The 15,496-nt window shown below is 40.3% G+C and overlaps 1 protein-coding gene across 2 annotated transcripts in view; it reads right to left on the bottom strand.

The window, feature by feature from the left end:
• Positions 1-14,528, bottom strand: part of grin3ba (glutamate receptor, ionotropic, N-methyl-D-aspartate 3Ba) — a 68,131-nt gene extending 53,603 nt beyond the window's left edge. Inside the window, exons 1-2 of one of the 2 annotated variants that reach the window (XM_033325826.1) lie at positions 14,409-14,528; positions 9,873-9,937 (exon numbers count right to left, since the gene is read on the bottom strand). Coding sequence is in view for 1 of the 2 variants with exons in the window: in XM_026338974.1 (XP_026194759.1) it covers positions 4,580-5,113 (534 nt within the window). In the remaining variant the exon portion in view is untranslated. Of the gene's footprint in view, positions 1-4,579; positions 5,434-9,872; positions 9,938-14,408 lie in introns of those variants that run through there. The other variant, XM_026338974.1, reaches the window with a different exon arrangement.
• Between the last annotated feature and the right edge of the window lie 968 nt (positions 14,529-15,496).

Below are 15,496 nucleotides of genomic sequence, written 5' to 3' on the forward strand. Positions count from 1 at the left end.
TTTAGTGAGCAAAGAATAAACACTGCATGCGTGTATGAATCTCATATATGCAGATATACATTGGTGTCAGGCGTGTGCATGAGCTTCACTGTGTATTAAAGTGCATGGATGTGTGTGTAAATGTGTGCAGTGTGTGTCCTTTGAGAACAGGGCTACCTCAGAGCCACAATGCGTCTTATTCAGCAGGGTCCCTGGATTAAAATGTAATTTCATTCAAAGTCGCAAATTGGGTTTTTTACTCTACTAATCTTCATTTTACTAAGCAGAATGAGGTACGTCATAAAAAAAAAAAAAAATTAAAAGAGGGACTTAATGAAGGAATGCAGGATAGATGGACTGCAGAGAGACAAGTAGTTTCCCACCATATAAAGGTTACTTCACATCACAAACAGCAGAAAACCACATGAAAAACACGCTGCACAACTATATTGATTGTGTATTGCGGTGATTACACTTTAGAGTTAATGACAGTGATATCGGTTTGCATTCCACTAATGCTGTGATTCAAAGGGACTTCTTGTACACTGCGGCTGCCAAACAAGATTAATTACAAATGAATTAAATGGTCAACATTAGCAATAAACAAAAGCACACTAACAAGTAGAAATGTCCTACAACAGGATCTAAGCAAATATGCCCCTGTAGTTAAGATACAGACATATGATCAAAGTCTTTTTAAAAACAAAGCAGGTGGAAACTTGTTCTGTGAAATAGGAATAAAACGCTCTCTGGATTGCGGGGAATACTTAGTGTGGAAATTATGGAGGTACCTGAACTACAAAGAGGCAACAAACATGAATGGCATTCAATATTAGACTGCAAAATATAGTCCTGTCCTTTATAGGAGAATTCGAGGATGTATTTCAGTAGAAATAAGTGTATGTTTGAGTAAAAGGCTGCAAAAACACAGCTTCCACTGTGAAGAGTGACAAATAATGAATTCACGCCACACCACTCCTCTCACCTAATCACATTCAGGAATCAGCAAAACCATTTCCTTCAGCTCTCCCTCCTCATACATTTTCAGAATAGAAATCATGATCCACAAAATAATTTCTTTGATATTATCGGCGAATATAGATCTGTTTGGCAACACTGCTTTAAAAAGGCGGGCCGTATTAAAAATGAAGATCTTATTTTCGATTCAATCTTCTCTCAGTTGTTCAACCAAATTATTTTAGTCTATAATTACTATGCTGCTATTACCAACACACACTAACATACAAGTAAATTGCAAATTGTAAAACTCATTTCATTCATTTCTTTGGTTAATTAAGGTTATTTTTTTGTCTCCTTTACTTAAACATTAAATATTCTTATTTTCATTTCTTATCCTAATAGCTACTGAAGAACAAATCAACTCCTTAAATGCCTTTAATAAACCTGTTGAGAATTCCAAGCCCATTTCCTTTCTCCTTCCCTTCTTCCTTTTGTGCCCCTTCCTCCTTTCTCCCATCCACTCCTCCCATTCTGCCTGCCATAGATGGACAGGAGAGATTTACAGTTAGGGGTCACACAGTGATTCTAATTAGCTTAAGTAGGTTGGGTGAAATAGGCACTTCCTGCTGAGACGCATCACCAAGTCCCATAGCTGTGTCTGACTAAGCAGACAGAGGAGAATGCAGTCGGACACCCTGACCTCTGTCTTTGTCTGCCTTTATGCGTGTCCTTTTGTGCGTCTCTGTCAACACCAGTGCTGAAATATCCCCGTATTATCCTAACCACGGGCATATTTACTCAACAGAAAACTTACATGGTGATTTTTGGGAGAAATGCACTCATTAAGGACAAAATAATGACAAAGCTTCAGCAGGAGTTTCTTGGGTGCATTGAAAGATAGGCTGGAAAACATCTATCATCAGAGCCTCCAAGAAATATCACACATGCTGTATGACGCCCTCACTGTTGCTTTGCCAAGTGCATTTATTTGGTATTTTCCTTTAGGTGATACAATATGTGAAATATGGCAAAAATTAGCTGACAGCAGAGAGAAATGACGCGGCGCCCCACACCAAGTCATTCTTGAATGTGTTTTTCCTTTTTTCTCATGAACAAGCTCTTTGACCTTGAGGAAGTTTATTCATCCTGTGATGTATACATAACTCAACAAGTAACCTTTTATTTTGGAGGTATTTTAAGTTTGTGTAAAATTGACTCGACAGTTGAAAGGAAATGTAGTGTTTCTTCCTGCATATGCATGTGTCTCTTTCTGCCTGTTTACCTCTCTCTGATGTCCAGGGAAGGAATCTGTTTATCAGAAAGGAAAAAAAAAAAAACTTGGGCTCAGATCCCAATACCCTGCAGAAAAATCTCCACATTTTCAAAAAACTCCAGGGAGACGACTCTCTTTCCACAAACAAACAAAAACAGAAACCTCTTTTTGGATCAATCTGTGACAAACACGACAACCTTTTTTGGCAGAGGCATTTGTTATGTCTCTGCGTTTCTTCAGCCCGCCTTACCTCTCTTAGGAGCATTCTTTCCCCATTTCAAATGTAAATACCATTTTTAATTAGAATTATATCTTCTATTTGTGTATTTTGCTATCAGCAGAGAAACCATTGTAGTAACCTTGTTTGTGCTGGGTAACAATTTGCCTCCCCATTGACATAAACCACTCATCACTGCCCTCTCCCTGTATGTTTAAGAAGCTGTCCCACCTCCTTGTGGCCTCTTTTAGTTGAATGTCTCACATTGCTTCCTTTCTACAGAGGCCCACCATGGCTTTTTGTTCTTGTATAAATTAGTACATGTATGCACTACAAATCTTCACTAACTAAAGGGTTTAAAGCTGCAACTAAAGACTATTCATATAATCAGTAAAGCAACCTGAATGTTTTGTGATGTACCAGTCAACTTTTTAAACATAGAGTCACCAAATCCATACTTCATGTTATTTTATGCCCTTTAGTCATTTTACTGTGAGCTATTACTACTCAAAGCTCCCCTTCGCTGTTCTTTTTCTACTGCTACCAAAAACAAACAGATGTTGCTGCTGCCAGACACCTAGAACACATCACCCTCAATAAAACAAGAAAGACTAGCCTGAGAGTAGAAAAAAAAAGCTCATGAATTTAATATACAGCAGAACCACTTTTGTGTAGCATAAACCTGACAGCTAACCAAAACAGACACCTATTTACATGAAAATGCTACTTGAAATTATTGCTAAAAATACTGAGTGAAGAGAAACCTAGAGAGAGAGAGAGAGAGAAAAAAAAAAGGATGGTTGTTTTTCCTTTTGCCCACTGACTGCTTGGCATAGTTCTCTAGAACTGAAAGGCCTCCCACAGCAAAAATCAAAAAAAAAAAACCCTCTCCTCCTTCCCAGCCCACCCTTTCTTCTCTTTCCTCCTTGTCTCTTCTCTCTTCTTCTGCTCTACCTTGCTTATCTCCTTGCATTTCCAACGCATTCATCAAACGGTGTGCGTCCTCGTTCATCCAGGCTTTAGTGAAATCGAATAAGCAAGCCATTGTTGACAAAGAGACTCTTCAGGACAGAGATTTCAGACGTGGAGTAAACTACAGGTCCTTCCCCCTCTTCTCCCCGTCTCCCTAATGCCGCCTCTTAGTTCAGCCTGTGTGTGAGTGTGTTTGTCTCAGTTGAACCTGCTCAAAAGTTGAAAGCCCTCTTTGGGTGCACGTGCCGTTTTGTGTGTGTGTGTTGCAGTTGGCTGCTCCTGGATGATTGCTCCAGGGAATACTAACATGACACACAAAAGTGTTTGTGTACACACACACACACACACACACACACACACACACTCACAGACACAAATATACATATGATAATGCGTAAATAGCATGAGCTGCAGGCACCACACCTCTGCACAGCGTACATCTATCAAGTACTCAACTGTTTGACTGATTTACTCCGCAAGGTGCCAAAACACAGTCGTCTTCAATCACACACACACACACACGCACACACACACACACACGCGCACACACACACACACACACACACACGTAGAGAGGGGGGAAAAAAAGGCATTTCACTTTAAACCTCTGCTGCTGAAAGGCTTGAAGGTTCAGTCCAATCCAAGTCCAAGGCAGAGCAACAGATATTAAACATGCATGCGAAGAGCCTGCAGTTCACCAGCAAAGCTCATCTGATATCAATCTGACATCGGACATTGCTTAGTGATGCAAATGAATCGGAGACACTAAATGGCCTTTTAATGTACTAGTGTAATGATTTGTATCGTTTTTACTATTCCTGTTGTCGATATTAATATACCAATTGTTCCTAAGTTTGTGATTAAGATAATGCATCTTATTATCCTTGCTAAAAATCTGTTTTTCCAGACACAGTTCTCTTGCCTTTAGCCAGCTAACACTTCAGCCTGCAACATCCCAGCCACTGGCGAATGGGTCAGTTAAAGGTTCCTCCTTGAATGCCAACTCTCTGAGAAAGGTCCAAATGACATTATGTTCAGCCATGGGTTTCTGCTCATTGGAATAATGAATCCAAATAAGCTTTAGTGCTTTGTTTTTCTGTTTCTATGAAGCAGCTACAGCTACAGCTACAGGTGCACAGGGTAAACACACAAAAGCAGAATATACATCCATACAGTACCTTGGTCACAAGAGGTTCTGTGTCCTCCAGGATAGAGATGAAGGGAATCTCCAGAAAAGAGGATATGAACTCCACCTGGATCAGCTCCTCTCTGGAGCGGGGAAAGGCGAGCACTGCAGACACCCCCCTGACCACCAGATCCTGGCAAGTACTTCGGGACAACGACTCCGGGTCCCCTCCCGCGGGTGATCGTGCCACCATCTCCAGTGTCAGGTTGTAGGGCAGCAGAGAAGGTGTTTGGGAGGTAGTGGTGGAGGAGTCTGCTGCTCCGCTCTGGTGCCGGAGGCTAGCCAGGGCGCGGTTGAGCGCGTTTTGTATCCTGGCCGGCTGGCGGGTCGGCAAGAGCGCACCGATGCGCACGGTGTGTCCTATCCGGGCGAGGATGTGGCAAGGCTGCGGGTGAAGGAAGCAGGGCTCGGGGGAGCAGACGACGGTTAATAAGAGAAGCAGCAGGAGCGGTCTGGCAGAGAGGAAGAGGAGATGAGGTCTCCCGGGGGCGAGGCAGTAGGTCCAGAGTCCAGAGAGAGACACCATGCTGCAGCTCCGACACACAACAGAGGAGGACTGGGCACTGCTCGGCGGGAGATGGCATAGCTCCCCTCTTTCTCCCGGCTCTACCGCTTTTCTTGGACTTGATGGATCTTTTCTTCCCTCCTTTTCTTTGCTGATGCGCGCTGTCGACAGTGATATGTCGGCGTTTTGACGTTTCGCCTCTCACCTCTTCAAAGTTTTTATGTCAACAGTAAAAGACGCGCTGGTGGAGCAGAGGAGAGATGAGCGCTCACAGCTTAGAGCGGTCGCCCCGCTTCTGTCAGTCTCTGCTGGGGGAAGGCACACCAGCTGTGAAGTGTGTATGTGAGTGTGTCTCGGTGTGTGTGTGTGTGTGTGGGTGTGTGTGTCCATGCGCCTGCCCGCCAATAATCTAACCTCTCACGGAGCCTGCCTCTTGCTGAATTTTAATGAAAATTCGTCGGGTAACATTTCCTTCCGCTTCTTCTGGTCCCAGAGAGAATTTGCACTTAATATTTTCATTCAAAACGGAAACTACAAACAACAGAGAATGTTTTCTTGTAATTATTTTAAATTCTTATTTGAATATAAGTAAAACAACACAGGAATTGTTTTATTTCCTTTGGATTATTCTTTTAGATCTGAGTTTATTCTTATTTCTGCATTTTAATAGATGATTTTTCCTTACAACATTGATAATAGGCAGACATATTTCTTATTAAACACACATTTAGAGTATAAGAACTAATAAACTCCTGAAAGTTTCAGCAAGATTGCTTCTAAGAAGAAAAAAAAAAAAAAAAGAAATGCTTCTGTGCTTTTCCGTTATTGAATTGTGTTATAATGATGGTCATTTGTTTTGTGAGGTAAAGGGCCACCTTTGCACCATCGGTGTCGCTGCCAGGTTGGCCAACACAAAGCTAATAACTTGCTGAAATCTCAATTTTCCTCAGAGATTTATACTCACTTCCTCCCTGCCATCCAAGTAGAACATTACACATTGTATAACCACATCTATTCAGCACCATGGACAGTGCCAATGCCATAAAAGCGATCCGCTGTGCATGCTAATTTGCCTTCATGTACGGAACAGCACTCAGGCCTCCTTTTATTCATGCTGCACTTATTTCTCTTACCACTCGTCTTATTTGCTAGCATTAGAGCAGAACATTCAGTAAATCCCTATGTTCACTAAGTGATATCTGGCCAGTGGTGTGGCGTTGTTTGAGTCCACCCTTTGTCTTTTTCTGATAACTCTTTGTCAGACTTCACTGATGCTTCACATGTCTACCTCCTCTTATTTTTCCCCTTTCTACTCTTCTATCGTGCTCACTCTCTGTGGTTCTGGCATGGGGTTACACCTCAGGATCACTTCAGCGTGAGGTCTGACATGAAAAGGCTTCTCTGACAAACCTGTAGATAGAGGTATCACTGCCTCTCTTTCTCTCACATACACATCTTCATGGGATCAACAAGTCATTTCACAGGCTGCTGGGTGACCTGGTGTGATACCAGTGTGGTTTACTGACAAATCTGAGACAGTTGGGCAAAAAGTGTTTTCTTACTTTTCCTCCCCCTCCTCATGCTCCACCTGCTTGATACAGAGAAAGAAAGGCTGAAATCCAACACTGGATTTCTTCTGCTGCAGAAACTAGCAGCATTAAACTTGCATGGCTCTTCACACACTCTCCCTCTGGTACCTGTTGAAGCTGGGCAGAGCCGAGTACAAACCAAGTGTTTCCAAATGTACTTCTACCTGTTTATGGTGTGAAATAAAAGGATTATTGGTCAGGTTAAGTTTACGTGTGTAAACACACTTTATATAGAAACGGTCTGTGCAATAACCTCCAACAAATGTTTCTAGTAGCCGTAGATCAGACCTGCACAATGCTCATATTCTTAGTGAATGTCTGTCATGAGAGCCCTTCACAGCATCTCTATACGGGTTAAGCTCTAGACTCCAACTGGGACACTACAAAAGGAACATTTTCTCAGTGTGAGGTCATTCTGTAGTATATTTACTTTGAAATTTAGCATCATTGTCTTGCTGCATCACCCACCTTCTACTGAGCTTCAGCTGGCAGACAGCCACTCTGACATAATATCCATTATCTGACATCATCTTCAATGATGGTAAGCTTTTCAGGGCCAGACGCTGCAAAGCAGCCCCAAATGATGAGGTTCCCTCCATCATACTTCACTGCTGGGATGATGTTTTCATGTTGGTATAGTGTCCTTTTCCCACTATATATAGTGCTACTGTATCTGATACATTTTCCTAGTAGCATTGTGCAGTGGCTTCGTCTGTGGTGTCTCTGCCACTGTCAACAGGATCGCTGTAAGCATACACCATGATTTACATAAGGTGCAATCACCATCAGAGATGATAACCATCTCCAATGATTTATTTATGCTTTTAGCATCATCTTAAGTCCCCACTTAGATAATGGCCTCACCATATACTAAGGGAAATCTTTCATAAATGCAGCTAGAGGTAAGTCACTTATTTTGCCATTGTAAGGTTTTTAAAGGGAAAGTTTCTGAACCTAAATCATGTAAAATATGCAAGTAGAAAATTATTATAGATAAGTAGATAAAGTAAGGCCTATAGATAGATAAATGGAGTCCATGAGAATGACACATATAAAGCAGAAGAAAATGTAACTTCAGTATGCTGAAGTGAAATTCTGGGAGCACTGGGGATTTATTTTTTTCCAGCAGTGAGCATAAACAACTGCAAAAAGTACACCCACATGTTATTTTATTTTTGGACAGGTTGACTTATTTTCATTCTTCTGCATAAATAAAAAAGCCATGTGCAAATAGAATGATGGTACAAATAAATTTAGAGACATAATACACTGCAGGATGACACTTATTAAGGGTTTAAATTTTGATTTCAAGCTCCCTTTGGGATCCTGTTACTGCACAGGGAGAGTGATGACTGGGACATGTCCTTTGTGTGTCCCTAAAGGTTGTACACAGGTGTCCCACATGAACCCTTTATCTGTATTACTGTTTCCTATGAATAGCTTCTCTCACATGGGTGTATTTGTTTTGATTATGTACATTCTGAGGGATTAATATGGAGAATAGGATTAGGCAGGCATCAGCAACCCAATTAAAGTAGCCCTTCATCTTTCCCATCAGGGGCTGTGTCTCTCTCTTTCACTGTGTGGGATCCCTTTTCCTGTTCACTCGCCACCTCCTGCCCTCTGTTTGTTCCGCCCCTCCTTTTACCTGCCTCCTGTTTTTGCATTTCACGCGTACACACGCAGTCTCTTCTTCCATTTCCTTTTTGTTTCCTTTTTGCAGCTCCCCATTTCCTCCTGCCTTCAACTTCATCCCATTTTCCTGTGATCTCTTCCTCTAACTTACCCACATTCCCTTTCATATTTTGTGTCTGTTTGAGGTAGACAGCAACTGTGCTATTTGCCCCTAAATATACAACCCACACCATTAAATCACATCAATGATTCATTTCTGAACCAAAACTGCAATTACACTGCTAAAAGACTGCTGGAGAACATAGTGGTTCAGCTGAGGGGTGAGCCAACAACAACTGCCAATTTCAGTAAGGTTGAGTGCTCTTCATTGAGGAGGAATAGGCTGTGCATGTGTGCATCTCATTGTGTGTGTGTGTGTGTGTGTAATCCTAAGTAATCTGGCAGTACAGACCCAGGTAGGACAGAGGTTGTTGAAATGCCAGGGAGCTGTGAGTTAGTATTCCTGGCACAGCACTAAAAGCACTAATATCACCTTTTAGCACGATGCTTACTAACAAGCCACAAGACAGAGAGACAGGAAGAGAAAGAAGAAGACAGAGACAATCAATTGTAGCAAAGCTGGAAAGCGTCGTAAGCAGCACAAGAAGGTACATAAGTGTGGAAAAATGGGAATGTTCAGGGAAGATTTGGTGTTTGAGTGCACTGTGTCTTTAGAGTTGAAACAAATTATCGACATGAGTTCATTCCTCTCAGTTCCTTTCACCCTCTGCTCCCCCTGATGTACAAAGACACTGGTCTATAGAGAGAGACTTATCTGGAGGCAACAGCAGCACCCTGCATGTGTGTGTGCCTCTGTTGTTCAAGTGGGTTCATCTGTGTGTGTGTGTGTGTGTGTGTGTGTTTCTGAGTGTACATGTGTACGGTAGCATGTATATGTGTGGCAAAGGGCACACACCATGAGAGCTTTGTGTGTGTGTGTGTGTGTGTGTGTGTGTGTGTTACATTTTGTGCCAGTGTCTCTTTTTGTTTTGCTTTTTGTCTCACCTCTTCTCTCGTCAAGCCGTGGCATTTCATTGCCAACTAACTTGGGCTTTTGGAAAATGGTGTCCATTAAAACTGCTAACAAACAACTTATCGCACAAAAACAAAACAATGTATTTAGTTGGTGTAACTGCACAATGTTAATAATTTTTAATGAGGTTTTTTTTACTACTGGAACAAAACCTGGATGTTGTGTTTTCACTTTGGCTGTATTTGATTAACCGCCTTAACAAATTATCACCTCAATTTCCTGTTTCTGTGGCAGAAAAGAAACCCTTTCCTAACGTAGTTCTAGACAAAGGATTTATAAAACTCCTGGCAATCAAACAAAGAAATGCTTTTTAGTTTTAAATAATTTCACACATAAGGCTTTTAACAGTTGAAAGAAGAATAAAATATTCAAATGTAGTAGTGTACACGTGTTCAATGTTGCATTGTTAGTGTTTTTATTATGCATTTTCTTGATATAAGGTGTCAATAATTTATATGTAACTTATGGTTTGTATTATACTCACTCATTGTGCTGGCCAATGTGCTTGTTGTTCAATTGGACCTTCTGTTCTTTTCGTTTCCTGGGTTTCTGCGTTGTAGGGGGAAAAAAAAAACACAAACAAGCTGAGACAGAGACAAAAAACACAAAAACACACACACACACACACACACACAAACCCAACAAAACTGGGTAAACAAAGAGGTGCAACATAAAGATATATCATAACAATACTATGAATATATTATATACTAACACCACAGAGCAAGTTCATATTCTGTTCTTTGGATCACACCAGCTAATACCACAAAAATATAACTTTAATCCCATGCAAGCATGATAGAGTGCAAATTACAATGGCACAAATTTTTCATAACAAAAGCACCATCAACATTTCTCATTAACATCTTGCCTGCAGTAAAAAATCATCCTGAGTACTCCTGTGCCCGCCCAAATGGTTCAGTTTTCATGATGGAATTCACAAACACATTAAAATTCAAACTGTCAAGGTAGGTTTTGGAGGGACATATTGTTGTTGTATCATCAACAGAGAGTACAAGGCGGGATGACTAATGGGGAGATAGAAGTAGATTCACTCAAGGACCATCTGTGGTGGAGAGCTGCACTGATTACCCCAAATAGTCTCCAAACGTGCTGTAGGCAATTCCACCACACAGAAAAACATTCATACACGTATTCCAGCTCAGTGAGACAGTGTGTGTCTTGTCAGGTATGTGTGCACGTTTAAATGCTGTGAAATGCACTTACACACATCCTAACTTTGCATCAGTGTTTACAAACGCAAAGGAAGCAGATAGGAAAACATTTTTAGTCAGGGTATGCACAGAAACGTCTGCTCATTCACCTCCCTATGAGACAGGGATAGTTTGTGACTGTGTTGAAGTGTTCTTCAGCCAATTTGATGCATATCTAGCACACTGTAGATGTGTGAAAGAAAGGAAACATACAGGTGACACCCAAGTGGTCATTTGTGCAGTTGCATGCTTGGATATGAATGATCAATATGTGCACTGTACATAACATTTGGCAAGATTGTGTGTGTGAGTCCATAAACACTTGTTGATTTTGAGGTTCTGTAAATGACACTGATGTCATTGTGTAAAAACAGCAGTCTTCTTTCAGAGGATTAGAAAGGCCCAATTTGCCTGCAATTTTGTTTCCTCCGAGGGTCTCCATTGACATTCAGAGAGGAGGGACTCAGCCCTAATTAGGTTGGCTCACACATTCCAAGATTCAACCAATCAATGCTCCGCTAATGGGCTGTCAGTCAAACGACAAGGCCTGGGACAGGTCAGGGTCACTAGAGAAATGCCTTAATTTCTCAACAGAATGGGACAAAATAGGCCAGATAGGAGTGCAGCCAATGGGAGCAATTATAGAAAATGATGAGGTACAATAGTAGGGCATGTTGCATAGTGAGCAGCAGGATAGTGGAAGTTATACAGCAAGTGTTTTCATCATTTCAACTTTCTTAAGGTGGAACTTAGGCTTGCCTGGAGCTCATTTGTTGCGTTTCTTGCTCTCTATGCTTCTTCTTCATCTTATCACAGTTTGTTCAGAATAACACCTCAGATATAAACAGCAAAGACAAGACACATGTAGCTACTGGGAAAGAAAAAAAAAACAGTTGAAATGCTGAAATACTATAGGCCACAGATAAAGGAATTTGAATTATTATATAATTGCAGAGAAAGCTACTGTATTGCATCTTGTCAGAAATGTTTTGTCTCATCAGTAATATAACACAGAGATTGAGCACAAAGCTGCCATCAAGGCTGTTGACATTTATTGTATTCCTTCTTTCTTTGTCACAAACTCCGTTTTTATTGGCAGCTGAAAATACCCACGGTGAATCCAAACAATTTCATACCGCGGCATTATGAAAGGAGTAGTTCAGTTAAAATAAAAATGTTTTCTATAATCCTGACATTGCTGGTGGGAATTGTATAACAGCCAGTAAATTATTCACTCACATGCAAATGCAGCAATTAAAAGAAAAATACAGCCGTGACAATAGTGGTTTGACATGTTTTGTTTGCCTAGTTAAGGAAAACCTCAGGTGAGAAAGATTTAAAGCTGCACTAATCAATATTTCTACATTGAAATAGTTCAAATGATTGTGTAATGTGAAAGGGGTCATCCTCAGTGACTAACCCACAAAATGAACTGGGGTTTGTTTCTATGTAGTTCCCCCCAGCTTTACAGAGCCTTTTAGCCTTTTTAAGATCATTGTTTTGGTTTCTTCATGCTGCAACTTTAATGTTTTGATTCAGTGTCACTGCTCTCGTCCAGCTACAGCAGTCAGACAAGAGATGGCGGAGAACAAAAAGAGACACCTAAACAGCCTCTGAAAATTGTTAAGGTGGCCTAAAACAAAATTCCAAATGTATTCTAATGTTTTGTGTCCGTTGTGTTGCTTTCTTCACACAGATTTTAGAAAAATGAAGGCATTTACACAAAATGTCATTGTATTAAATTGGCAAAGAACCTAAAGATAATTTAACACATAACTAGAAGAGGCTGAAGCTGAATTAAAGCTTTCAGACCTTCAAGAGATGACAAATGGGAGAATGAATGAAAAGCTTACACATCACTTCCAACATATTTATCCTCTTAAGTATAATACATATATAAAAAAAAATCATCACTGAGAAAAACGAGGGTGTAGTGACAAGATGCGATGCCACTTTACTGCAGTAAGTAATGAGGTTTTACAGGGAGTGTGATCTTAATTTAGAGAATCACAAGCATTACAGTAACAAGTCTACCAGCATGAGATGGAGACTGTACCAGTCCTCTCACCCATGGTTTCATTTGTGTGGGGTAATTACAGCAGGGTTTCAGAATTAATTTGACAATGATTTACGATGTTGAACATTTGTTGCTCAGTTCCTCATGCAGAATCTGTAAAGTATATAGGATCTAGATAGGATCTAGCCTTTCATCCAGCCCTCACCTACAGTATTATATACTGCAGGCTTCAAAGTCCTTTTGCCCAGTAGGTCTAAAATTAGTCATAAAGTTTAGTGTTTCAAAAAAAGTTTGGCTGAGTCTTTATTTCTTAAGAACCTTCATTTCTTCATTTCATCACCATGCTCTTCATTTCATCATCACATTCAGCCCTTTGATCCACAACATTTGCAGATTTTTGTACAAGCTTTGTAGATTGATTATACTAAAAGTTTAGCTTTAGGACTGTTGCAGTAGAACATTTGTATTTTTAAGATCTAAACAAATAAGGAAAGAAATCTAATTGTCTGATCAACCTGATGTGTCTGAGGTAAATATGTTTTTTTATTTTTCATGCCTGAGGGATGTGTGGGTTAATTACATTTTGCGTTGGTGCAGGGTGAAAAGATTAGCTCTACTGTACCTTTGTGATTGTTTTTCAGCAGATATTTTCTTAGCTGCAGAGAAATAAATGTACCCAATACCCTGTCTCTAAAATCAGAAAATCCATTAGAACAGCAGTGTAGATGCAGCTTACATTAAACATTTCTGGTTCAGTTTCTTCATGCTGTGGCGGGCAAAAAAAAATTAGACTGCAGCAATCGTGGTGAGAAAGATGTAAATGTTGAGTTCTACAGGTTAATGCCCCCCTGGCTAACAGTGAGCAGTGATAATAGGTAAGAGCCATGCCCATTACTCCCCATTGTCGTATGGGAGGCTGTACTGTGCTGAGCTGGCAGTGCTAGGTGCAAGGGATTACATTAATAGGCCACTATGCCTCTCCCAAGTGTTCCCAGTATTTTGCGAAGTGTAGAGTGGTAGAGAAGAGGAGGGGGACAAGGGAAGCTGAGCGGAGAGCAGCATAGGCCAGCTAGGTAATAATGAGAGGTCCTGCATGAGGCTAATATGAGCTAATTTGTGTCTTATATGATCTATTCCAATCTAATCAGCCTCATTTCTGTGTACGCCATTTGTCATTGCATTAACATGGGACTTGCTAATGAAGTTGATGACAGACAGGCTGCCATCCTGGCCGGGCACAGTCTGATGTAATTACACCATCACAGAATCATTTCAACTCTCTTTAACACAGTCAAGTCATAGCTTCCCCGCGTCCAGGCTACTGACTTCATAGTCAAATGCCTTAGGCTGGACATATGCTGGGTCTTTTACTATGTGTATGCATAGACAATAGCTCTGTCTCGAGCTCTATTGTTCATATATGTCTGTACATAGAGGTAAGTTATGAACTAGTGGAAGATTTGGGCCTAATCATCTATGATTAACACTGTAATTTCTTCGTTGTGAATTGCACAACAAACAGTGTCAGTAGTTGTACACAAGCTCAAAAGGTTTCAGAAAAACTACATTTAAAGTAGAGAGGGCCAGTAAAAGTTGATATTCTAGCACAACAAAAAAGCTGTAAACACAGCATTACATGTTATCAACTTATGCTGTTTGGAAAACACATCAGAAAACAGCAACACTGACACCTAAAAATGTATGTTTCTATGACACTAAATGGCAAACTCACTTCTATTTTTGTAGTAAACATAATTATATAACGGCATACCAGAGATCAGCAGCATACCAGAGATCAGCAGCATACCAGAGATCAGCAGCATACCAGAGATCAGCAGCATACCAGAGATCAGCAGCATACCAGAGATCCCAGTTCAGTTCCAGAAATCCAGTGTGTGGTTGGGTTCAGTCTTTCCCTAGTTTTAACCAAGTGCTGTAATTGCCTGAAAATTAGTAACATCGTCAGTCAAAGTGGATGTTGTAGAGCAAGATATTTGTGAAAACATTTTATTGCCATGTTCAGTATCAAAGTTGATTTTGCAACTTGTCATTTATGTAAATTGTCAACATATCCTCTCCCTGATTTTTAATGGATTTCTATACAACTAAAACTTCCATTTTTTTTTTTTTTTTTTTTTAGGAGACAGGTTTAGGAAACAGACATCCATCAGAAAGTGAACAAAATTAGCATTTAAAATTTTAGTTTTAGTTTTTAGTTTACCATCTCTGGCCACCTGACAAATGTACACCAAGCCGAACATTAATTCTCTTTAGATTTATTCCAGTCTTTGCAAACTCCTGAGGGAGGTAAGTGATATATTCACAAACCAGTGAAGCTTTGTCCGTCTGTTTGACCCTCCCTTTCTAAAACAATGTTAAGAGGTAATTGATTGAGGACTATGATACTTAAGTCTGTAAAGTTGCAGTAAAGCTGTACAAACTAAACACTAAATAGAGGAACTGCTAAAAAGCATGATAATTCAAGCAACACCTTTGACATTATAGATCACCTTTGTTGAATTTTCCATTACTTCAGTTACCAGTGACTCTTTGCTTTGACTCTCACCCTCTGTTTGTACAAAATTTGAACTGTGCATTGCTTCCTTTTTTAGGTTTGTGGAGCAAACATCAAGACATTTTCTTTGACTCCCTGGGTACTTGGCTAATAAAACAGATTCTGATCCTGAAATGCATTGCTGCTCAAGCCCCACTCTGGTCTCTCATGTTGACAAGAGAAATTACACCACAATTTGATCCTCAGACATAATAAAATGTCATTCATGTACGTTACACCATAAAGCTGACAAAATTTGATTGCAGGGTCACTCTTTGTCTCACTTAATCACGGGCTCACTCAAGCATTTAATCACACTTTTC

This window comes from Anabas testudineus, chromosome 22 (genome assembly GCF_900324465.2).
Source record: "Anabas testudineus chromosome 22, fAnaTes1.2, whole genome shotgun sequence".
Classification (NCBI taxonomy): Eukaryota; Metazoa; Chordata; class Actinopteri; order Anabantiformes; family Anabantidae; genus Anabas; species Anabas testudineus.